Source organism: Phaenicophaeus curvirostris, chromosome 2 (assembly GCF_032191515.1).
Source record: "Phaenicophaeus curvirostris isolate KB17595 chromosome 2, BPBGC_Pcur_1.0, whole genome shotgun sequence".
Lineage (NCBI taxonomy): Eukaryota > Metazoa > Chordata > Aves > Cuculiformes > Cuculidae > Phaenicophaeus > Phaenicophaeus curvirostris.
In genome coordinates this window covers 114950637-114974959 of record NC_091393.1, presented here as the reverse complement: position 1 = coordinate 114974959, position 24323 = coordinate 114950637, and the positions used below count along the sequence as shown (strand labels likewise).

General features: G+C 37.9%; 2 protein-coding genes across 6 annotated transcripts in view; both read left to right on the top strand.

Moving 5' to 3' along the window:
• Positions 1–24323, top strand: part of GREB1 (growth regulating estrogen receptor binding 1) — a 273114-nt gene that overhangs the window by 112696 nt on the left and 136095 nt on the right. The window lies entirely within an intron of this gene.
• Positions 1–24323, top strand: part of LPIN1 (lipin 1) — an 84712-nt gene that overhangs the window by 42660 nt on the left and 17729 nt on the right. For 4 of the 5 annotated variants that reach the window (XM_069850483.1, XM_069850487.1, XM_069850485.1 and 1 more), the window contains 13 exons: positions 2049–2249; positions 3585–3680; positions 4906–5240; positions 5620–5739; positions 7255–7362; positions 11432–11561; positions 13097–13406; positions 14908–15001; positions 16696–16883; positions 18152–18245; positions 19628–19697; positions 22533–22625; positions 23981–24051. In XM_069850483.1, the coding sequence (XP_069706584.1) occupies positions 2049–2249; positions 3585–3680; positions 4906–5240; positions 5620–5739; positions 7255–7362; positions 11432–11561; positions 13097–13406; positions 14908–15001; positions 16696–16883; positions 18152–18245; positions 19628–19697; positions 22533–22625; positions 23981–24051 (1910 nt within the window). The remainder of the gene's footprint in view (positions 1–2048; positions 2250–3584; positions 3681–4905; positions 5241–5619; positions 5740–7254; positions 7363–11431; positions 11562–13096; positions 13407–14907; positions 15002–16695; positions 16884–18151; positions 18246–19627; positions 19698–22532; positions 22626–23980; positions 24052–24323) is intronic. The other variant, XM_069850484.1, reaches the window with a different exon arrangement.

Here is a 24323-nt window from a genome sequence, read left to right as displayed (position 1 = left end):
ATGATTCTATCACTTAGGAGAAGAGGCCAACACCCACCTCTCTTCAATCTCCTTTTAGGTAGTTGTAGTGAGCAATAAGATCTCCCCTCAGCTTCCTCTTCTCTAGGCTAAACAACCCCAGGTCCCTCAATCGCTCCTTGTAAGACTTGTTCTCCAGCCCCTTTACCAGCTTTGTTGCTCTTCTCTGGACTTGCCCCAGGACCTCGATGTCTTTCTTATAGTGAGGGGCCCAAAACTGAACTCAAGATTTGAGGTGTGGCCTTGCTAGTGCAGAATACAGGGGGAGAAAATCACTTCCCTGGTCTTGCTGGCCACTCCATTTATGATAGACGCCAAAATGCTGTTGGCCTTCTTGGCCACCTGAGCACGCTGTTGACTCAAGTTCAATTGGCTGTGGACCAACACCCCCAGGTCTTTCTCTGCCAGGCAGCTTTCAAGCCATTCTTCCTCAAGCCTGTAACACTGCACAGGGTTTTTGTGTCCCAAGTGCTGAACTCTGCACTTGGCCTTGTTGAACCTCATTTCTCAGGGGCAGTGTAGTAATGACTACTATAAAGCCCAGAAGAACATAAATAATTCTTCCTTCAGAGCTTGGTCTGTGTCCTGATAGCCATGTGCTAAAATTGAGACAGAGAAGAAATCAAAGTTTCAGTCCATCCTATGTGGAAGAACTTTAGGAAAAAACACAATTGATTATTAATTAATTAGAGTGCATGAAGAGACCAGCTTTAATTAGAACACTTCCTAACTTTCCAATGTAATGCTTTCACTGTGTTCTTTTAATAGCGTTTTGTTTCTAAGTATAAATCACAGTTAAAAATAGGAGCTATTTTTTTTACAGCATTTCACATCTTTTTGTTCTTTATGAAAGAACACAGCTGAAAGAAAGTTGCTACTGTAGCAGATTATATTGGTTAGCACGTGCTGCCCAGCTCAGTGCAGTGACTGCCTCTCATACTCTGAGCTCAGTTCTGTTCTTATCACCATCAATGGGAATTTTAGCGTTGCCTACCCTGCTAGCATCTATTTTGTTGATGTTCTTAGCAAAGACTTGTATGTGAGGTCTGTGTTTCATACTGAGTACACAAGGGCTTTGCTGAAATCAGTATCTTAGCAAGGAGTGTTGGAAAAATAACAAAACCAATAGGCAAGGGAAGTCTGCTTAATTTAATTCATATTTTGAGAGGCCTTAAAAGACTTTTCAGACTTTTAAGTATGTCTGAGTACATATGCTGTCCTGCCAAGGGAAGTAAGTAGATTAATGGGTCATAAATGTGATATGCATTAACAGAGTAGAAGCAGGAAACTTAATGCTAAATACTAAATATATCCAGGAGCTGGGGAAATAAAACCAGTCACTTCAGCTGTCAACAACACATGCCTAATTTTTAATAAACCTGTTGATACTAAAAGGCTGTTTTAAAACAGGAACAGTAAAGTTGCATTAGGAAGCATTCTGAAGTTCAGATGCTCTGGATTGGTGGTTGCTTATCAAACCTTAATGCATATCTATTGGGTATATCGTTGTAGCAGCCATTTAACAGGAGAAATTCCTCTGAAGTGGGAAAATAGTCTTTGACTTCAGTGTAATGGAAAATTATATGTCCTTAAAACCATTTGCTTGCTCTTCCCTTAAAAGCCTGTAGAAAACCATGATAAAAATGTATTTGGTAAAGAGCGCACAATGAATGCTAGGAGGAGATATTAGTTTGGAAGTAATGCTTTTCTCTCCAAAGATAATTGGAGACATTTATCAGCTGCAGAATCTAAAAGTCTGACAGTGGATTTGAATGTCACTGATTTTATGAACTTTTGAAAGTTGTTAATGATTCTCTGACTTACAAGATGTCATTTGCTTTTGTCTTTTAATAGCTGTCTACAAATGCATGTCAGCAGTAAATGAATTAGGTGGGGAATCCTGGTTCTATATGAAGTTGTTAAGTTGTGGAACAGGAGGATACCCCGCTGCTGGAATCTCCATCTCCCAAATGTCTCTACAATATAAAGAAGGGATCAAAATCTTATTTGTTCTGTTGTTTGCCTTTCAGGTCCAAACCATGAATTACGTTGGACAGCTAGCAGGGCAGGTGTTTGTAACTGTGAAGGAGCTCTATAAGGGACTAAACCCAGCCACGTTGTCAGGATGCATCGATATAATTGTTGTACGCCAGCCGGATGGAAATCTTCAGTGTTCCCCTTTCCATGTACGCTTTGGGAAAATGGGAGTTCTACGTTCCAGGGAGAAAGTGGTAAGAAAATTGACAGTTTTGATATATTCTGTTTGTAGGTCAGCTCTAATGGTGTGAAGTTTGCTCAATGTTCTGTGGTATGCTAGTCTAGGTTTTCTTTAAATCCTCTTTATAAAAAAGTGACCAGGTCAAGGCAAGGTTCAGTTAAAATGGTTCTTACCGATGCTTGCATTTCAATACGTAATTTGTAAGACATTAATTATAGTAAAACCAAAACACACCGTAACAGGTATAGTGTTTATTTTCAATAAAGCAGAATTTTGAATGTGCTAATTTGGGCCTATACTAGGTTTCATTAGTGACTGTGTATTAAGATCCGTTTGTTTAACATGTTACACAATTATAGTTACAGAAAGGAGGTAATAATGAAGTAATATTTTCAGATAACAAAATGTTGAGATTAATTGAAGCTATAAAAAGTGGTGAGGACCTTGAGATAAACGTAACCAGTCTGAGTGACCTAGCAATATGATATCTGATACAAAGTTGCTGGTAATAGTGCATGATGGATTATTTTAGAAAATAATTCATAACTCCATACAGTCTAGGTTCTAATGCAGCTGTAATTGTTCAGCAGAAATATCCTAATATCATGGTCATTTTTCATTTCTTACATATATCAGCAAGTAATTCCAATATTTAGGATGGGTAAAATTTGACAATGTTTCTGTGCCAATAGTATACTGCATCCTGAAATATAATATAAATGTAGACTTGTGCAAGTCTCCAGAAAAATAAAGTGAAAGTGGAGTTGGTGGCAAATTTGTATGGTTATAGGCAAAGAGAGAGAACCTCCTGAGGAGAAATGGAAATAGTTGGGGCTGTATAATGGTTAGATAAATGTGTAGAAGATAGATGCATGAATTTTGTTGAGAATATAAAACATTTTTACTGATTAGTGCTTCTCGTAGCATAAAGAGAAGACTGTTTAATGAATTTGGAAGACACCATATTAAGAATTCGCATGTGGAGGTGCTTTATGCACAATTCAAAATTATGCTATGAATTAAAAGAACAAAAAGATTTGTGTTGTGAGTGGAACATTCAGAATTGCATTTAAAAAGATTCAGGACTTTATATAATGGCTATAAATGTTCCTGAGCAGAAGAGCAAGACAGCAGTGAACGGAATGGGTTAGAAAAACATTTTGACAGTTGATAGCTTTGTGAAAGAGGGGAGGAGGGAAATGGAGTTGTTAATTATTTAATGTTTATTATAAGGTTTTCTACACTTCCCTGAGAAACATTTGCTTGGTGATAGCAGTAGGATAGCTGAACAGGAGCCGGGTACCTAAGATAACTTTCTTTTCATATGAGAATATATTTATTTCTCCAGGTTGACATAGAAATTAACGGAGAGGCTGTAGATTTGCACATGAAACTAGGAGACAATGGAGAGGCCTTTTTTGTGCAGGAGATGGATAATGATGAGGTAAGAGTCAAAACTGATTTTGATTTGTTAAAAATTCAATGTCTGCTTTTCAGAGTCAGTTTTGGGCTTAGGAATTTGGTTGATAAATATACCTTTACCCATTTTATAGTTCTGAAAGTTTCTGGACAATTTTCTGCTATGGAAATTCAATACTATGCAGCCATTTTGTTTTTTGAATTGCTGAGGTTTGGAAAAATCAAGTTTAATCACATAACTGAAGAAGAAATCGTAGTTTATACGCATGCCAATATGTGAACTTAAATAACATGTACAGAGTTCATGTGCTCTGAAGATGAGTACAATAGAAGTTAATATGGCCACGGACCTACTTTTGCGGAAATCTTTACTTTGAACATATACACTCAGGAGACTGCTAGTAAAAGTGAACCTGCCCCATAATTCCAGTAGTCAACAAAGATGTGATCTTGCAACTATTATTCATGGAGTTATATTTAAATTAGAATGCCTGCCTTTGAGCTGTGTGGTTAATACCAGTCTATATAATTTTGAGTATTCCACACATAATGTAACACAAGAAAAGCTTTTTATAGGCATTTCTCTTCAGATATTCCCAATAATTTTTGTCACTGTCCAGAGTGGGATAAGTTTTCAAATTTTCATATTGAATATGATATTATTGGTTTCTGGTGAAAGCTGCATTCATGTGTAGTATTCATCTCTATATCTTTATGTTTAAACCTTCTGATCTTTATATTTAAATCTTCTATGTGGTAACAGCTATTTGGTGACTGAAGATTGCTAGAACTACTTCCATGAGTCAGTCTCTCTCTCTCTCTCTGTGTGTATATATATATATATAACTGAATTCAAAGGATGTTTGTGTGACTTAGCTGTAAATTGCTGACCTGAGTACTGTCATCTGAGTTGTGGAGAACTGAATTTTACAAAATGTTGAGGTTATAAACTAGGAATTTGTTGTTTTCATACCATAACCTGGCCAATATTAGATGCTCAGAGGATTGTCTTTAAGAGTATTGTTCCTGGCCTGTCAAAGGAGTTTTTAATTTGTTTATTTTAAATGAATATTTTAAATTATAGAATGATTTCCATATACTGTAGGATCATACTGAGCATCTTAACATCTTATCTTTCTTACTTTTTTGAGGAATAAATGATTTTGGCAGCTGTGCATAGATTTTAGAATCAGATTTACGATCCGTGGAGGAACTAATATTTTGAATGGTTTGAATTTTTTCTTTCTCAGGAGGTTATTCCTTATCATCTCTGCACATCTCCCATTCTGTCTGAGGGAACTGCTTTAATGGAAGCTCAGCGGAAGAGGAACTCCATAGACAGGATAAGAAACCTGGACACCAGTGTGTCCTCACAAGTACCACCGCAAGCCCATGGATCTCAGCCTTCTACTGAAGCATCTCTAGTCTGTAGCTCTGTGAAAAAAAGGAGGAAGAAGAGGAGAAAGTCTACCCATAAAATGGACAGCTTGAAAAGAGAAGACAATGGAGACACATCAGAAGATGAAGACATGTTTCCTATAGAAATGAGCTCAGATGAAGAAAAAGAACCAGTGGACAACTCAAGGTATCACAGTGGAATTGAGATACATAATAGAAACCCACTGCTGGGTTAATGTTCCATTGCATGCCTTCAAACAGTAATTTCTATCTACGTCAGCACACTTGGCTGATGAACATATTTCTTTAAGAAAAAGCTTTAGGCTAGGTAGCTATTTGGAGTGCTAGTAACAAAAATAATGAAAATAACTTAGAAAACATAAGAAAAATTCTCCATTATGCCATTATGCTGTGAACTAGAAGGTGTGAATCGGATAACATTTCTCTATCTCCTTTTGGTGCACGTTATAATAATTCTCTGCAGTAGGGATTTTTGTTACCTGAAGTATATGACGGTTCAGTAATCACGTATGTTTTGTAAATGTCACATCTTTCCCTATACCTAGGATCCCTGTTCCAGAAGTGTTTGTTGATGATGTATCTGATATAAAGGCTCCTGCAGTTTCTACGTTTCCTCAGTCTGCATCTTACCCTTATTCAGATGGAGAATGGTCACCTCTTCAAAGGTACTTTTTCTGATAGTACAATTTAAATAATCTTCCTCTTTCCATTAATGTCTTACATGCTAGTGCTATATAAAATATTTCTAAAAATTTTCATGGTCACTTTCAACTACTAGCTGAGTGCTTTCTGTATTTGAAATCGGATGATGTACAAAAGCTGCTTAGCTTTGTCTTTGATTTAACAAATGCATGCATACAAATGCACAAATTCTGAAGAATCTTTGTACCTGTTAATATCACTGTTTGGGTATAAATACTGTAGAGTCAATGAATGTTTTGTGAAATCTGAATATTTGCCTGATGCATACAGCTTGTAAGGACTTCAGTGAATGCAGGTATATTTAAATCTTCAGTATATGTATAAATAAATACTTTTTATATATATACATCAAAAGTGTATATGTAAATACATAATTTTTATATATATAAAAATGTATACTTTATATATAAAACCTTTTATATATAAATGTATATAAATCTTTAGTACTTTGGCTGCAATCCTTTTAAGAACTTGCAAGATGGGAGTTGATGTATGACAGTAAGATGTTTTTTTTAAATGCTTATGAGCTTTTTGTGTCCCTTTCAAAGCTAATCTATTGAATTGTACAGTTAGAGATGAAATATTTATTGTGTGGAAAGAACACATGCAGTAATTTGCTTACTTTTTCCTGTATGTGTATTTGTGTGCATGTGTATATCTTTGATGTCAAAACACATCAGTTTGGACTTCCTTTCTAGTGTCTGTGGAATGCTATCAAAAAGGGACAATTTTTTGGCTTAATATGCATTACTTTATAATTCCAATGAAGTCTTTGTGTGTGTGTGTGCCTGGGCATATGTGCCCCGCATCCTCCATGCAGACTGTTGGGATGGAGCAATATTCATAAGACTTTATCCTAAAAATCACAGAACGGTTTGAGTTGGAAGGGTCCTTAAACATCCAATTCCACCCCTCCTGCCATGGTCAGGGACACCTCCCGCTGGATCAGGTGCTCAAAGCCCCATCCAACCTGGCCTTGAACACCTCCAGGGATGGGGTAGCCACCACTGCTCTGAGCAGCCTGGGCCAGGGTCTCCCCATCCTCACAGCAAAACATTTCTTCCTAATATCTAATCTAAATCTACTCTCTTTCATCATAAACCCATTACCCCTTTTCCTACTGCTAATCTCAATATATGGTCTCTGTAGTTGAGGGGCAGGGGAAGGAAGAACTATGAGATTATTTCAGAGCATGGGCTTAATTTAAATATTTTGAATTGTGTTCTGGATGAAACTCCTCTGACTGTAAAGCTAATAGTTCACAATTCTGGTGACAGCATTTGTCAGTACCCTGCCCCTTCAGTGGCTTTTTGAACTGTCTGTTCCGTTTTGTTTCTTGATTGCAGTATTCTGGATTTTGAAAACTCTAGATGTAGAGTCAGCATTCATACAGCTAATGCACAAAGAGCTTATGTTAATCAGCACTTGTGAATAATGACACCCTGTTTTTCTTTCTACCAACATGCTGTGCTGTCCAGTAAGCCTATAGATTGCACAGGGCAATCCTCTCTTCTCACTGTTCCAGCAGATGAAGGCCTATCTAACTCTTGTCCTCAACAATCTTCTCACTTTTCTCCTCCAGACAGGTAGAATAGTTGTCCTTCCTCTTTTCTGGGCTGCTCTTTAACCCTTTTAACACATTAATGCACTTGTAACACATTAATAGTATGTGAGCTTCGTTGAACTTAAAGCTGCACTTATTGCTAACCCAGACACTTTGAAAGAAAGTGACATTGAAAGCCACTTCCTCTGCTTGCTTCATTGTGGGCATTGCCTGAAGGTAAGTTACCTTGGTGAATCATCTATTGAATGAAGATGTCTAACGTAAAATCAGGACAATGAAAATTTGGGTTAAAACTTAACATTGATTAAGAAGATTAAAAAAAAAGGAAGAACTTAGCTAGTGAAAACTTAAGTTCGTCTGAAGACTGACATTTCCATGTGGCTTTTTATAGTCAGTGTGTATTTTAATGACATTTTTATCCTGTGGTTTTCCTGAGTTGTTTGCTTGTGCATAAGTTGCAAAAGTAAAAGCAAAACAAAAGCCTCAGGGATAAAATGAGCAATGAGTGCAAAACATGTAACGGGAAGAGCCCAGTACCAAAAGAGAACTACTTTTTGCTTTGTTCACTGGCTTGAAGGAGGGGAGGACTTTCTGTATGTTGGGTTGCAGTGGGGGAGCATCTCATAGAGTAAACATGACACAATAGATAAGGCATCTTGTCTAAAAATTAGGAGACCCAGACTGAAACCTTTGCTGTAGTGTCAGAGTCCTCTGAGTGTTACTCTTTTCTACTGAGCTAAAACTGGATACAGATGCTTTTTATGATATCTTGAGTTTGAGGTGCCTCAAGATTCTGCAGCCAGGCCTTTTCCCTCCATTAGTCAATGGCACCTGGTCAGTAGGTGCCTGAATATAACGGCTACAGCTATCCCATTGATGCTGGGGAAGCTTTGAGTATTAAATCAGGCTTAATTGCTCTTTGTTTATCTCAACATAGATGCTATACTAGGTGCCTAAGGCTGTATGGAAACTGATAATCTTGAGACTTTCCCAGATTCTAGATCTGCCGTCTTTAACCTGAGCATGTCGTGTCACTAAGGCAAGGTGAGATCCTGGGACAGTCAGGGCTGTTCTCAGTGTTTTTCATGGGAAGGAAGGGCAGGCACACAGGCTGGGATGGAGCAGTGATATGCTCTGGGTGGTTCCATGAACTCTGCTCTAGAGTTCACCTGTCCTGCGGTCAGATGTACAGTGAAAGTGATGTAGTAGGATATCTGAATAAGGCCTTGTCTGTGTCAGTGCTTACCTTAAAGACAGGAATTGCTAGGCATAGATCAGCCCAAGACAAGCACCTTGGTGGTGTAAGGAATAAAGAACACATTCTGAGTCCTATACATGGATGCATTTGCAGGATACTGTCACTGGTTACAAATTCTACACAGTCTTGTTATTCAGCTTTTACTGATCCCTAGTGCAAGCGTAACATTAATTCAGAATTGAATTTGACCTAAATGAGCTAAAAAATATTCAAAGGCATGCAATTGTGAGCTTTTTTAGTGTTCAGTCTCATTTTACTTTGGTGGCAATAGTATGAAGGGAATAGCAGCCAAAATAGTCCGAGTGCAGGTAAAGGAGATGACATCTGGCATTACATATGGAAGCAGAACTATATAAACAGGAAGTATACAAATAGAACTGTACTAGGCATAATGGCCATCTGTGTTCATAAACTACAGAGATTATTGTTGCTGTTTCAGAAGGAGATTAGTTGGAGAAATGGCTATCGGATATTAAATAAAAATATGGCATATGGAGAAAAAAATAAAGGTATTTCTCTATAATGGAAAACCATCTCTCACTGGAAGGCCATCAGCCCTGTTTTAATGTTTGTAGGTGGCATAGAAAATTCCAGTTTATGTTCCAGGTGATATAAGGAACAAGAACACTTTAATATCCTTTTCTTCAAACAAAATTTGCCTCGTTTGCCTTGTGGATGCGTGTTTGCAGTCTGATTTGGTCTTGGGCCTTTTAAATTAAGATGACATTGCCATGATAATTCTGGTCTACTCTGAGGTTATACTAGTATTTTTATGCTAATCTACGAGGACAAATCAACTGAAAAGTATTCTGAGGTTCTAACATTTTGTTACTACTAAATCCTTATGTTTTATTGTGTAGAAAAATAATATTTATAGAACATTAATTAAGAGATCTCCATTGTGCTTGTGTCACAAGTTCAGTAGATAGCATGCATTTTGTGTCCTTTCTTTTGGGAAAGTAATATTTTGAGTAATATTTCGGGGATTAAATGCTCACCTTGTTCCTAAGTCACCATGGTTATTACACTTGTAGCTGTATCTACTCTGAACTAATAACCCAGGTTCACTCATGGATCTTTGGGCAGCCTTTTGCAGCAAGCGTTCCTTCTCAGAGCAGAACTCTGCTGTATTTCTGTCACATGAATGTGTGTGTCTGTGCATATACATCATGATTCTTGATGCTGAGTAACAGCCTGGACTTCTTTGCTGTTCAGTTATGCGTACAAGGAAACTATTTTCAGGGAAAACTGTGCAAAAGGCAAGGTCCTCCTGCCCCGAGGTCAGCGTTCTCATTGCAAAATGCAGAGGTTCTAGCTCGAGCTGAAGCAATGCCTGTATTCTCTCAGGTCATTCAGCTGGGTCAGTGAATCTGGGCTGAACATATGCCAAAGCACAGAGTGGAGATTTTTCTAGGGAAACAGTAGGTATTTTGAAGGATAAGCTGTGTGTAGTGCACAGATTAACTTATGCAGTGACAGTGTTTCCTTATATCTATGTGTTTTGTGCCTAAAGTCACAGTAGAAGCATTATTTATTGCCTGCTGAAATACTCTGAAGTGTCCAGGCTCTTGATTTCCAAGGTTTTGGTGGGTCCTAGATGCATGGAAAATACTGCAAATTATACAGACTTGTCAGTGGGAGATGTAGAAGTTGCTGAAAAACCCACCAGGCATTCCTTGAATCTTTAGAATTCAAGTACTTTAAAAATCATATTGTATTGATTCCTTCGTCTGTCACATGGTAGGTTATACCCTGAGAACTAATAAAAATCTGAAATTCTTAGGACCAAAAAAGATCTTTCACAGTAGTCACACTTATAAATTTTATAGTATAGTTAAATAACGTAATTATCTGTAGCTAAAAAGTCATAGTGTTTGCCCATATTCAAAGTATATCTTACAGCAATATAGATGAAAACAAAGAATAATGAAGGTAATTAGGTTGCTATCTTTTCAGATGTGAAATTCATAGATTTTTTAAAAGCTGCTTTGTTTTACTGTGAAGTAAAACAAAAACATTTTCCTATGACCAATGTGTTCCCAACCAGCTAGCTCTACTAAACTGCCTTTCCTTGAATGAGCAAAACTGATTTGGATATTCAGTTTATCCAGAAGAAAGTAAAGAATCAATCAAACATGAAGGATTTATATTAAATGTAGGAAGCCTTTCTTTTGAGAAAATGAAGGTCACTTATTTTGAACCTTTGATTTAGGAATGTTGTGGGTTCTTCTGTTGCTTGTAGTTTTTAAACCAGAACTGCATGAGTAAACTGAAGACATGCTTGCTCAGACAAAAGTCTTTGTTCAGGGTGAAAATCTAACTTTGTTATGCTGAAAGGCAGAGTAAATAATCAGAATTTTTCATTTTGTCTTTGAAATCAATGAATCATTATTTATTAATGGCTGCTTGACATTATTGACTTCACCACATTAAAATATGCTACAAAATGATAATTTACTAATTAATTATGAAATATTATATATTGAGTAGTCAGCAAAACAAGTAAAGATTTTTGAACTGAGAAGGCTCAAATTCTTTGTATAGCATTCCTGTGGGTTTCCCTATTAACATGCATCCAAAGGTAGAACCAAACAAGTTCGTAGAAGTAATCAACTGGGTTTGTTGGTCTTATTTATTACTTAGTCAAGATAAAATGTCTTGTTGATGCAAGTGAATAATTTCTGCTCTTCACATCCATTATAACAATACTAACCTCTCTTCATCCACTGCTGCTGGCACCATCTCATTATTTTTTTACTGACAGGAAACCAGAAATTCTCCTGAATTGTGGTTACTTCTGGTTTTGTAATATTTTTTGCTTGTTTTTCTTCAGCCCATCAGGTTCACGTCCTCCTACTCCTAAAAGTGACTCGGAATTGGTCAGTAAACCTATGGACAGAAGTGGACTGAAGAATAATCCCCACATGCACTGGGCCTGGGGAGAGCTACCCCAGGCTGCAAAGGTATCCAATGTAATTTGTTTTATTCCTGTTATCATCTGTTGTGCTTTAATGGGGCACGTGCTTATTCTATTGCAGGCTCCTGAAGAGGCAATAGGTCCTGTTTTTACATAAAATAGCAGTGTTTTATGCAAGAGAATTGTGTCTTGCTCCTTAGGAGACGCAGGGAAGTACCTTGTGCTGTGGTTGTTCTGAACACCAATGATATACAGTAGAAAATGAAGAAGAGAGACCTAGCCTTGTAAAAGTTAGAAGCTTAAATAACATATAAACCCAAACCAAATAGCTTTTGGTAAATCACTGAAATTCATAAATGGTTTTAAATGGAAATTAGGTGCTTGATGTTAGCAGTGTGATCCACAAAAATTAAAATCGGTTGTTTGAGTACACAAGCATCCAGAAACACTGGCAATTCTGTATCCCTACATGCCCAGACGTGCTGTTCTCTTGTCTGAGACGACTGGCTTGGTGCCTGTCTCCTGCCTGAAGCCATTTGGCCCAGTTGGATGGCAGGATGTGTAGTGTGCCAGCAGCATTGTCTACCATCCTGCACAGTAGCTGTGAGCAGCTGAGTACCCTGCAGGTCAGGTCAGGTGCTGGCCTGCTCCTTACGATAGCTACGCAGTCAGAGCATCTGTACAGGAAAGAAGGAACTTGGGGCTTATGCCTGCCTCGGGGTGTGAGAAATAAAGGTCAGGTTCCAGTGTGACACTGCAGCTACAGGGCAGGGATAGTGCAGGGTTTTGCCCATTCTGCTGGAGGCTGGTGACTCTGCAGAAAGGACCGCAGGAGGGGTTGGGTCAGGAACACCACAAAGAAATAAAATCCCGGCTTTGCAGGCCAGGGAAGTGGCCGTTTGGCCAGTTTGGGTGAGCTATGCCAGCTGTATCCCTTCCCAGCTTCTCACTTGGCAGGGTGTGAGAAGCTGCCAAGTCCTTAACTACTGTAAGTACTGTGTAGCACCAACTAAAACACCAGTGTGTTATCAACATTATTCTCGAATAAAATACAAACCACAATACTATACCAGTTGCTTGGAAGAAAATTAATTCTGTTCCAGACCAGGAAAAAAGTGGTTTAAAATCTCAGTCTGGAGTATAGATGAATGACAGTGTACCCCTGTCCTGGTAGCTGAGAGCATCCTGGTAGTGTAAGGACTCCAGTCTGTGCTCTCTTTTCATGTTTGTTGAGGTAACCTTCTGAAGAAAAGCTCGGATTTGCACAGGAAGGGAAGAGGGCATGGTGGGAGCTGTGATGTGCTCCCAGGCAGGTGAATGAGAAGTGAAGACCGTAGAGCATGTTGCAGAACAAATCTTTCCTGGCCCCAAGATACAGATGAATCTTGTGTGAGCAAATACACAAAATTGCTTGAGCAGGAAGGCCTTCTGTACACTGTAGTCTGCACCAAAGTTAGTGGTGGCTTTCTGCTGTTACCCTGAAAATCTGGTCTCACTGGAGGGAGCAGAACAGGTTGAACTCTGGCTGTGGCATTTTTAAAGAGCTTTTCTTTATAGTAATCTCTTAATTCTTCCCCACAGGCCAGTTCTCCACTCAAAGCAAAGGAACCCAGCACGGTGGATGTAAATCCTTCTGAAAACACTCATTTTCAGGTCATCCATAGTTTTCCTATAGAGGAGTTTAACACTGTGTCTCCCGTACCTGCCCTTGGACAAGCAGATGCAGTAACTGTTGATGAAAGTGAGCCTTTACCAGCTGAGATAAGTAATGTGGAGATAGAATCTCCAGGAGCAGCTGTGCCACCATTGCCTGCCAATGAAGAAATCAAACAAGCTGCAGCTTGCTCAGCCCAACCAACTGGCAAGACAGATTCCCCTTCCAGAAGAAAAGGTAAAACTGTCCATTCTGCACTTTTATATGTATGATTTTGTTCTTAAATTTCATGATGAGAGAGCATCTCATTGTCTATAAATTAATCCATGCCCTGAAGGCACCTTTAGATTTGGAGAAGAATGAGCTCTGGAAAGAACCTTCAAAAGATGAGCTGTGCAGCAGGCTGTTCACAGGAGTCACATAATGAGATAGAAGGTTCTCCTTGGTCTGGGAATTTTATCATCTCTGTGCATACGAACAAGACTGCAAAACTTGCTTCAAATTCATCCGTATTTCATGGATTCAGAGATTTTACTTTTTGGTACAAGCACAACATAGTTCTGCTAGTTTACCTGCTCTGACTACTTTCTGATAATTGTGGATCCTTTATACTTCAGTGCAAAGCTATAGTATGTCTTGTGCACAAAACCCAGATTTGCCATAAACTAAGGTGCTTTTGCTTCACGTGAGCATTTTCGGTTCTTTGTGGTACACATCCTGTCCCAAATTTGTGAAATAAAACTCTGTATGCTTTTCTGATTCTTAATTTCTGGTCTCTATATCCATGGTATTTTATAATAAGTGTTACAACCTTCACATGGAATTTATTTGCTTACAGATCTTATGTTTTAGAGCTCTGATTATTCTGTAACTATGTAAGCCCCATATAAGCCTAGCTTGTGCAGCTGCTTTTTAATCAGTAAACATACAAGTTTCTTAGCCACTTCCTTATGCATTCCACTGTCTTTGAAGACAAAAATAACAGTGTTACTCTGCTTACTGTTCAGTTTTTCTGTAACTATTTTTCTGATTGCTTTTTCGATGGTTGATGTTGGAAATTGGGACAGTGAAAAGGTTTCAGAATGAATTCCAAATTAGATTTTGACCTTATGGTAGTTACTTGTCTTAGACGTACCAGCAGCAACAGGACAGCAATGACTGTGTTGGTACTGATGAAAGACCTAGGAGGGTTGTCTTGTCCCATGCAGTGGTGCCTGTGCACACCCAACATGCCAGTTGCAGGGGCTAAACAGTGATTTGTCTCCATACCAAGCCAGTTACAGTGTATTGGTGACTATATATAGTCACTAATATATAGTCTGTTTTGTTATTTCCCCTCTTGCAAGGGGACTTGAAGATTAGTTCTAGAGATTAAATACTCCGATTGCCTTACTGTTGTAACAGGCCTATGTAAATACTAAGAGAGTTTATCTTTTGCTGTTTTCCTGCAGTGGCCACTGGCTTCTAATTCCCAGTTGTTTTGTGTGGGATAGGGAGGGTTCCTCATCTCTAACTAGTCCTCTGCTCTCCCATTTTGTATATTCAAAGTCTGAGCAGTATATATGAGCAACCTGTTTTGAAATTTTTAGCGGTACCATTTGATACAAATGGAGTTCACAAACTCTTACAACTTGCCTGGTTTCTCAATCTTAAAATGAATAGCTAAGCAGTAATGACAGTTCTGGCTTGTTACTTAGAAAATACTCATTAATAGGCTTATTTATGCCATCCCTTACAGACAAACGAAGCCGGCATCTTGGTGCTGATGGTGTCTATTTAGATGACCTCACTGACATGGATCCAGAAGTTGCTGCACGTTATTTCCCCAAGAAGTATAAGTCCTTTGCTTATATTTTTACTATTTAAAGAGCTCTTATCACCTTCCAGATTTAGATCAAACTCTTCATTGCCAGCCAGATAAGACTTCTTTTTCAGAGTCCAAGCAGAGTTGAAGGTAGAAGGAAAATAAAACTCTGTAAAGGAGTATTAGAGCTTTTGGAAGGCTCTGTGTTTAGGCCTGAGAAAGGTGCTTGAAGCTGATTTTCTATTTCGGTCAATTAAGCATCATATATTGGCCATGGATTGTTATGTAACGTACACTGCTGTTTGTGAGTGTTACTCACGTGCCCTGGGAGAGCAATTGGCCTTGGGATATATTTATCCCCATGTCCTTGCTTATTATGGTGAAGAACATACCTTACTGTTAACAGTATTAGCACAGAAATATTGCTTTGATGTTTTTCTGCTGTGGGTGATCTTCTATAAATATGAATGTTACAAAATAGTTTTTAGAAGATGCATAGCAGATTTATTTATGAAAATGTTGCGCTCTGAACATGCAGTTTCCAACTTGCTCTGATCTTTGTTAGAGCCTCTCACCATTTATAGTCATCTTTCTACATCATACTCTAGGCATTTGATCAAAGTAATTGAGCAACAATTAAAGCAGGTGGCATGTTTTATTATTTTTCTTGCTTGCTTAAACTCAGCATTGCAGTAAAACTAGGAAAGATTAGTAATATGGAGAAAAAAGTTGGATTGAAAATTACTTTCTTGAATGGATTCATATAAATCTGGAATGGAAATCGGAGTTTGATCCTACACTTTGTAATAATGATCTCGCCTATACCCAGATTTTAAGTGGGTATAATGACTTATTGATTCTTAAAGTCTTAATCCCAGTAGGTTATATGTGGAGTATTTTATTATATATACATGACATAAATACACAAACATATATAACCTTTGTTTTGGATTTAGCTATCAGTTTATGTAATTAATATAAATTATTATATTATAGAATCATAGAATCACCAGGTTGGAAGAGACCCACCGGATCATTGAGTCCAACCATTCCTATCAAACACTAAACCATGCCCCTTAGCACCTCGTCCACCCGTGCCTTAAACACCTCCAGGGAAGGTGAATCAACCACCTCTCTGGGTAGCCTGTTCCAGTGCCCAATGACCCTTTCCGTGAAAAAGTTTTTCCTAATGTCCAAGCCTAAATCTCCCCTGGCGGAGCTTGAGGCCATTCCCTCTTGTCCTGTCCCCTGTCACTTGGGAGAATAGGCCATCACCCTCCTCTCTACAACCTCCTTTCAGGTAGTTATAGAAAGCAATGAGATCTCCCCTGATTAATATAAAGTAAATACGTGTTTATATTTAAAAAAGTAAACAAAGAAAATAAAGGAAATAGTAAAATAAAGTAAAAAGAAAATAAATGAATTATATTTATTCTTGTTTCTGTGTGGGAATAGTTCTACTAGTATAAAATTTGTTTATAACAGCATTATTTTATCTCCTAAGATTGTACAGTTTATTGTTACAGAAACATAGAATTGTTTAGGCTGGAAAAGACCTTTAAGATTGAGTCTAACCATAAACCTAACACAGTCAAGTCCACCACCAAGCACGATGTCTGCGTGTCTTTTAACTACTTCCACTGGTGTCAGCAGTGCCTGTTGAAGGGAGAGAATTGGGGAATGAGTACATGAAGACTGAATTCTTGATGTTTTTTTTTCCAGTGGGGATAACGTCCAAAGCAAGAACATGAATGACACGGGGCCGTGGTCTGCAAGCCAGTCTCCGCAGTGTGTCGGGAGCTCAGGTGTTGACAGTGGAATTGAAAGCACCGTGGATGGAATTTGTGATTTGCCCTCCATTGCCATTTCTCTCTGTGGAGGCCTTACTGACAAGAAAGAAATAACCAAAGGTACACAATGACTTTCTGAATTACAATCAGGTGCTGTCAGCTAGGTTTTAGCATCCAGACCAAGGAAGCAGTGCCCTCCTGTGGTTGTACTCGAGAATGTGTTTAGAAGATGAATACAGAATCACAGAATCACAGAATAACCAGGTTGGAAGAGACCCACCGGATCACCGAGTCCAACCGTTCCTACCAAACACTAAACCATATCCCTCAGCACCTCGTCCACCCGTGCCTTAAACACCTCCAGGGAAGGTGACTCAACCACCTCTACTGTCCCTCTAATGATAAGTTTCCTCGAATTTTTCATACTTAAAACAGTAGACTTATGTAGGACTTGTGATTTTTAACACATTTTCATAATCCAACCCATAATAAATATTTTGAATTTATTTTTGAAAATATTTTACTGGTATTTTTATTTCCTAATAGTGCTACATTTTGTGTCACGATAGTGTTAAAGATGCTTTTGCCACTTGGTACATTATATAGCTAGGAAGTTCACAGCTGTTGATGTCAGGAATGAGAAAGTTGGTCTGTAAATTGGGACACTGGAAGGGGGAGTTGACAACTTTAACCTCAGTTCTTGCTCTGAGTCCAATTCCTTGTGTGACTTTATATAAATAATTTACAATGCTCTGTGCCTTAAACTTCCAGCTGCATAATGTGAAGATAAATGTGTTAAGACTTGCACTGTCTGCAGTAATATGGCATCATAAAATCATATCCTACAGTGATTGAAGTTCAGAAGCTAAGTTATTAAAACATTTCAAATATACTGTGATTTATTGGAGTTTTATTTGTTATCTGTAAATTAAAGATTTTGTGAAAGGAATCACAGGCAGTGGAAAGGGTGTTTATTCAACCATTTTCATTTTGCTGAAGGTCTTAAAAGTGATAATGAGTTTCTGGCTATGAGATCATCATTTCCTGCTCCTAACTTAGACAGATAATCAGGGAAAGGCATGAGAAAAGTACTCCTTTGCCTTGCTTAGAAGCCTAATTCTCCTTCCTCACATCCTCCCTGAGCTTTCACGTAGTTTGTAATTTGAAGAGGAAGGACACCCAGCAGGTAACAGAAACCCTCAGCATCTTCTGAGACTGAGAGTCTTTGAGCATCTTACTTCCATATTACTGCTAAACCTGGCACCTAGTAATGAAGGGCTGACCCTGAATGTGAAACCTGCATATCTGAGAGATGCTAAGATTTAGGTTGGCCCATCCCAGGTATCTATAGGTATGTATTTTATGTATGTAATTTTTTCTCCCCACAGAAGAATTTTTAGAACATGCTGTAACATATCAGCAGTTTGTGGACAATCCTGCTATCATTGATGACCCTAACCTTGTGGTTAAGATTGGAAATAAGTAAGTATATTTCAGGAAAAGATATTTTGCTGTTGTAACAAAAGCACTTCTGTGGTGCTGGATGTTAGATCAGTTTCACTGTAGCTGAAAAATAGCTTCTGTATGTTCATAGTTCAGACTCATCCAGAAGGAGTCAGCTCTCTAGTGAATTTAGGCTCTTCTAGTTGCTTTTTCTCCTTTATACTGAAAGTAAAGAGCAGTTTCAGATGACATGTTACAGCTAAGTGACACAATTTGAATTTCAAGAAGCTAGTATTAAATGCTAATAGCGTTCACACTCAATTGGCAGAGTAAAAATGAAATAGAATGTGAACTTGCTGATGCTTGCCCTAAGCCAATTTGAATAATTAATATTTACAGGGATATGGCAATCTGGTTGCAAACAGTCTACCCAGCAGTTTGTCTCTACATACTGAATATTTTCTAATATGCCCCTATGGAGGCATTGCTTTTCAAAACTTGTCAAATGTCACACACCGAGTTTGAGCCTTATATTTCTGCCAGGCTAAGGCATTATTTTTTGTGTTTATATTGCTGGCAGCAGTGCAGCACTATGGTCTATGCCAGATGCAGCTTTTTGGAGGATGTTTTAACTTGAGAGCTCTTTGCAGCTGGCATACGGTGTTGCGGGGTAGAAGAGAGATCATGGCATTGCGCTGCACTTAATAGGTGAGGCTGTCCTTAGTCACAGGCATCGCTCATACAAATCTGACAAGTCTGGTGGATCCTTACGTGATAGTTTGTATCACGTATGTTAGGGCCTGTACCCGACTCTCTCTAGTCTGTGTGGACTCACTTATTGCTTCCTTGCCACAGTTCTCTGAACTTGATGGTAACATTTACCCGCCCACTGATATATTGGGAAGCAGTGAGCTCTTGGTGAGGATCTTACTGTCGTGTTGTATTCTCTAGATTTCATGTGAGTTTCAGCTTCCTTAGACAGATGGATAATAATACTATATTTGTCCTGTCTGTAAGAAGAGTTGACTCATGTTCAGTGCATAATAGCGAAAGCTTGACATCCTACAGGCTACAGCCCTTAACTTTTGTGTAGTTCCTTGATGGAAAACCAGAGAAAAGAGCTTGTAAAAATATAGCTCATGCCGTGATAATGAAGTTATAGCAAGGACATGAGCAATGTATGACAAATACAATTTCTAATTAAGGACCTAGCATTTCTTGCATATCTTGAAAAGTATATGCTGTAAATACATTTGAAAATACTGTGGTATAAGGTGAGTTTACTGTTACTGGTGCAGGCCGGAGTTTGAGCTCTGCTATATAGGCTTCATGGCTTTAACCTGCCAGATAATAACTACGATATATGTGAACTGGAACCTTGGGATTACAAAATGCACTAATTGACCTTCTTGCATGTCCAGGTACTACAACTGGACGACAGCTGGTCCTCTTCTGCTGGCAATGCAGGCATTTCAGAAACCTTTGCCAAAGGTAAGATTGAACGTGAAGGTTGGTCAAAGGAGGAGTTGTGACATTCTGACATTTGTTAAGGCAGGGAAGAGGGTTGTTGTACAAAACAATCTGTGCGTCAGTAATATCTGTTTACACATTCACATCCATCATTCATCTTGCTTATGGTAAGGGCTATATAAGCAGGACTAAGTTTGTTCTGTGAATGGCGTTTATTTGCTAGGCTAAGATCATGAAAAATATTTTGAAGGAGGAAAACTTCCTCTTTTCCTTTGTAAATATGGATTGTAAATATAAATTATATTGACCCACGTTAGTGTTTGCTGTAGCAAACACCACTACTTGGTGACTGCTTCCATTTTATCTGTCGACAGCATAGATGATCATATAAAAATACGTGCCAGAAGTTTTAAACTTTGTGAATAAGCTTTAACTATTAGATAAGGAATGCCTATAGCTTGCTAGTTTTTTATTTCTTGGTTGGTTGTTCATAACCAACCCAAGTAGGTAGTGACAGGTACAGCTGTCACATAGTCATAGCTGTATGTTGGCTTATATTAAATGCATTGATATACTTAGTCCAGTTCCATGTGACCTGGTGCCACATAGATGCTGGGGACAGAAGTATACACTACTGTAATGTACATAAAGAGATAATATTGCCATCAGCACTACTTTTTATCCTGGTGAGCCATGGATTTAGTAAATTTTGGAACCTAAACTTTGCTTTTGCCACTTGCAGTACTTTACATGTCTTTGGGTTTACTCTATGTGAATTCAGATGCTATCTCTATTGCCATGAACACAGAATAAAATACTCTTCAAAGCCCAGAATACTCTCTACCACTGTGTTCTTTCTTAGTGCCACATTAGCTGTGTATGCGATCATGCCTAGTTGCACCGTAGCATGCGAATATAAAATTAATTGATCCTAAAAGTCGCAAACATCTGGTAAACCTGGCTTGAATTTCAAGGATGGCACAAAGCCAGATGTTTTGTGCTTTACTGCAAATATTCTAGTAGTCACCAAAGGTGGGATTCATCCCATGGAACTCAAATGCCTGCAGAAGGTGTATCTTTATCCTGCTCTGTATTTGTTGGGAAGTTCCACAAAGTGAGTCAGACCTTGATAGGTGCCTGTTAAGCCTTCAATGGCAATAAAGGGAGTGCAAAGTAACTGCATTTTTAATTAAATACATCAATGCCTGAGCAAGAGGTTTAGGTTTTGGTTTTGGCTAGGAGAGGTAAATGAAAAGAATTGGAATGAAATATTTTTGCTGTTAAATAAACGGAAATGGTAATCCTTTCAACTGCATTATGGTTGTGCCATTACTCATATAGGTTATCAGCCAAGAAAAGTCCTCTATGAGTGTGAAATTCCGTGCATTCATTTTTTAATGGTTAACTTATATTCTGAATGCAGATACCTTTCTAGCCAGTGCAATTTTAATTTAGTGGGGAAGCCAGTATGTATAGTTGGAATAATCTGTGTGATTGGGAAGATTTACTGTACCTCTGAAACAAAAATTACTTATAGTACCAGTCATCCTACTGTTTTTTTAATGGCTTGTTAATTACAGTCTTGATTTGCTCTAATTATGGAACTAAAGAATTTAAATACTAAAACACTTTATGAAGTGATTGAAACTGGAGCTTTTGCAAACAAATCACTAACATTCTGCAGAATACACTTAAACGCGTGTCTTAATTGTGAGCATGCGAATTGTCTCACTAAAAGTCAATGGGACATCTGCTTGAAGTTATCTGTATGTTTGAGAACCTCCTTAAGTTGTAGCTGTTCTCAGCAGTGGCATTCCATTCTCACTAGCTTCATCTGCCTTGTTTTTCTTATTTTTGTTTAAAAAGTTCTCGGCTTATTTGCTCAACTTTATTCCTCGGTCATTTCTTTCTTTTTCATGTACTTTAGCTAGTATAGTCAAGAGAACATACGTAAAACTGAGAGAAGGGGTGCCTTGTGCCATACGTTGGCTGAATTCAGTCCACTCTCCTAACTGCTAAGAGTTCTTAGAATAATTTAATTTTTTTTAAATTAATAATAAACATCACAGTTATATTTTGGTGACATTGCTTACAGTGGAAGCTATCATCTCAGAAAGCCAGTGGCCAAGCTATTCTAGGATGCACCATGCACTGTGACCACCTTTATTGTAATATTTTCCCCTTCTGTCTTTTGTTTGCTCTTTGAGTTAAAGAATTCATCTCTCCTTGTTACAGTGCATAAGGATCCTGTCATTTATGGGTATTGAAAGAAACTTTTCTTCACTGAGATTTAGTATATCTAACCAATGAAAAGTAGCCAGGGTTTAAAGAAACCAGTTCTAACATTGTCAGTCAAATTCAGAGCATCATACTAAACTCAAAAGCTACCAACTTCTTTGCTTTTTTCCAAACCGGTGGTTGAATATGAGCTTAGTAGTTATTTTTCTATAACCATAACCATCTTGCATGCTGGTTTGTTACTGTTTTGCATGAAAGCTCCTTCAGGAAGTGATTTTTTTTTTAAATATAATTTGCACTAAGTAACTTAAAAACAGTAGCTTCTCCATTCTAGACATTATACTAATATCTCTGCTTTTTTTTTTCTTCTTTGATTTTTTCTCTTTTTCATTTTTCTTTTTAAAAATACCATAAGTATTCATGCTTAAGTTACTTCAGAGCAGCTCTGGATACCATTAGATTTTGCTTTAGTAGAATTTACGGTCCACAGACAGTATGTTTACTTTTATTCTATTTATTCTCCGTTAAAATTGTGTGTTTGGCACTTTCTTTCATTTACATATATCAGGTTGTCCTTTTGTTTTGGTTTTGTTTTATGTTGCCACCCATTTATCACAGGCCACTGTGGAATCTATAATGAGGGACAAGATGCCCAAAAAAGGTGGAAGGTGGTGGTTTTCATGGCGAGGGAGGAACAGCACTATTAAAGAGGTAAGTTTAAGAAGCAAGCGGAGTTTCCTTGTGGTTGCAGTGGGAAGGCTAGATACCTTCGTAGTCATCCCTCAGAACTTTGCCTCAGACAGTAACTCAATACTCAGTTTGACCGAGGATATACACATTAAAAGGTGTTTAAAGGGGGTCTAAATTCTGATTACTTTTGACTTCAGAAAGCTTTGGATCAGACCCTACCTGCAACATTCTGGTTCTGCATTTATTTCCATTATGCCAACCTGAGGCAGTATTGTCTAATGTATTAAATCTGTCAACCTAGAATTGAAGAGCTGTGCCACTGATTTAATGTTTCTGTGCAGATTACCTACCTTTCTGAGCTTTCCTTTGATAGCTGAAGAGCAGACATATTTATGAGCAGTGTGAGCTGTAAAATGCAGCAAAACCTAAGATGGGAAGCTGACTATATATTAGTTTTAAAGTATTTTTGGATTTCTTTTCTGAGCATGAAAAGTTTGTGGTAACAGTGTTAAAGCCATGGATGAACATTAAAGAACAGTGAAAAAAGGCAAAACTTTTTATGAAATATTGATCTCCTGTCTAGACATATTTAATCTTTAAAGTTGGCTAATAAAAACTCTTCATATTAATTTATACTACTGGAGCATTAGTACTTGAGGGGAGAGAATGGCTTCTAATACATTTTTATGGTTGTGCTTCAATCCACGAATTTTTTAGCTTTTCATGAAATAACCATTGTGCTGATCTGTGGGTATGGGCTTCAGGGAACAAGATTTTAGTTTTTTAGATTTTGTTAAAGTTTTTATAATTTTTCTCTGAGTGAAAGTATTTGGTTATCTTTTGAGCTGTGGCAGCTGTAAGATAAGAGAAGGTGTTGTTATTTGTGTGTCTCAAAGTCATACACTACTTAAAAAACTTATGGGATGAAATTGATAGAGCTTAGTATCTACTCGAGGTAAAAATGGTTCAGAAACTTTTATTGGATTAAAGATTTTAACGAGTCTATGAAAGATAATTGTGTGGGTTTTTTCTTCACTGGGGTCATACTTCGCTTTTTCAGGTGAAATCTAGTTATTTGAGGTGCCTGAACTGAGAGTTATAGTATTAATCTCAGAACTTCAACTATACTAGATGTGAAACCTGATATTTCTGTACTTCTTCAATGCAAAACTAAATCTTAATTCTTCTTCTGGGTTTTATATTTGCAATTTTTAGTTTTATGCAGCCTTTATTCTTTAAAAAACATGAAGTTTTACTTTGCCTACAAGCAAAGGAAACAAACACGCAAGAGAATTTGGTTTCCAAATATTTTTATAAAAACATTTGCTCTCTTCCCAACAGGACATGCACAGCTTCTCATACTTGTATTTTTACAGGAAGCAAAGCCAGAGCAAGGTATGAGTGGACTTACGGGAGAAAACTCTTCACAGATGGGCATGGCAAACAGGTACCCCCATAAAATCATCTGTACCTGAAATGAGCAGGAGTTACCATTTAAAAATGAAAGCCAGCTACCTCCTACATCTGAACAAAGAAATACTGCATCAGTGAAACGTGTTTAATTTGTTATTCCTTGCACCAAATATGTGCAGATAGGAAGGCAGGGTTGCAGACCTTGCAAATGTGCTCTGACATTTCTGTGGTTTGGTTGGCAGCCCCATGGCACACATTCCAGCTCCCTAAAAAACAAACAATAATTGAAGCAGTCCTTTGAAGCCG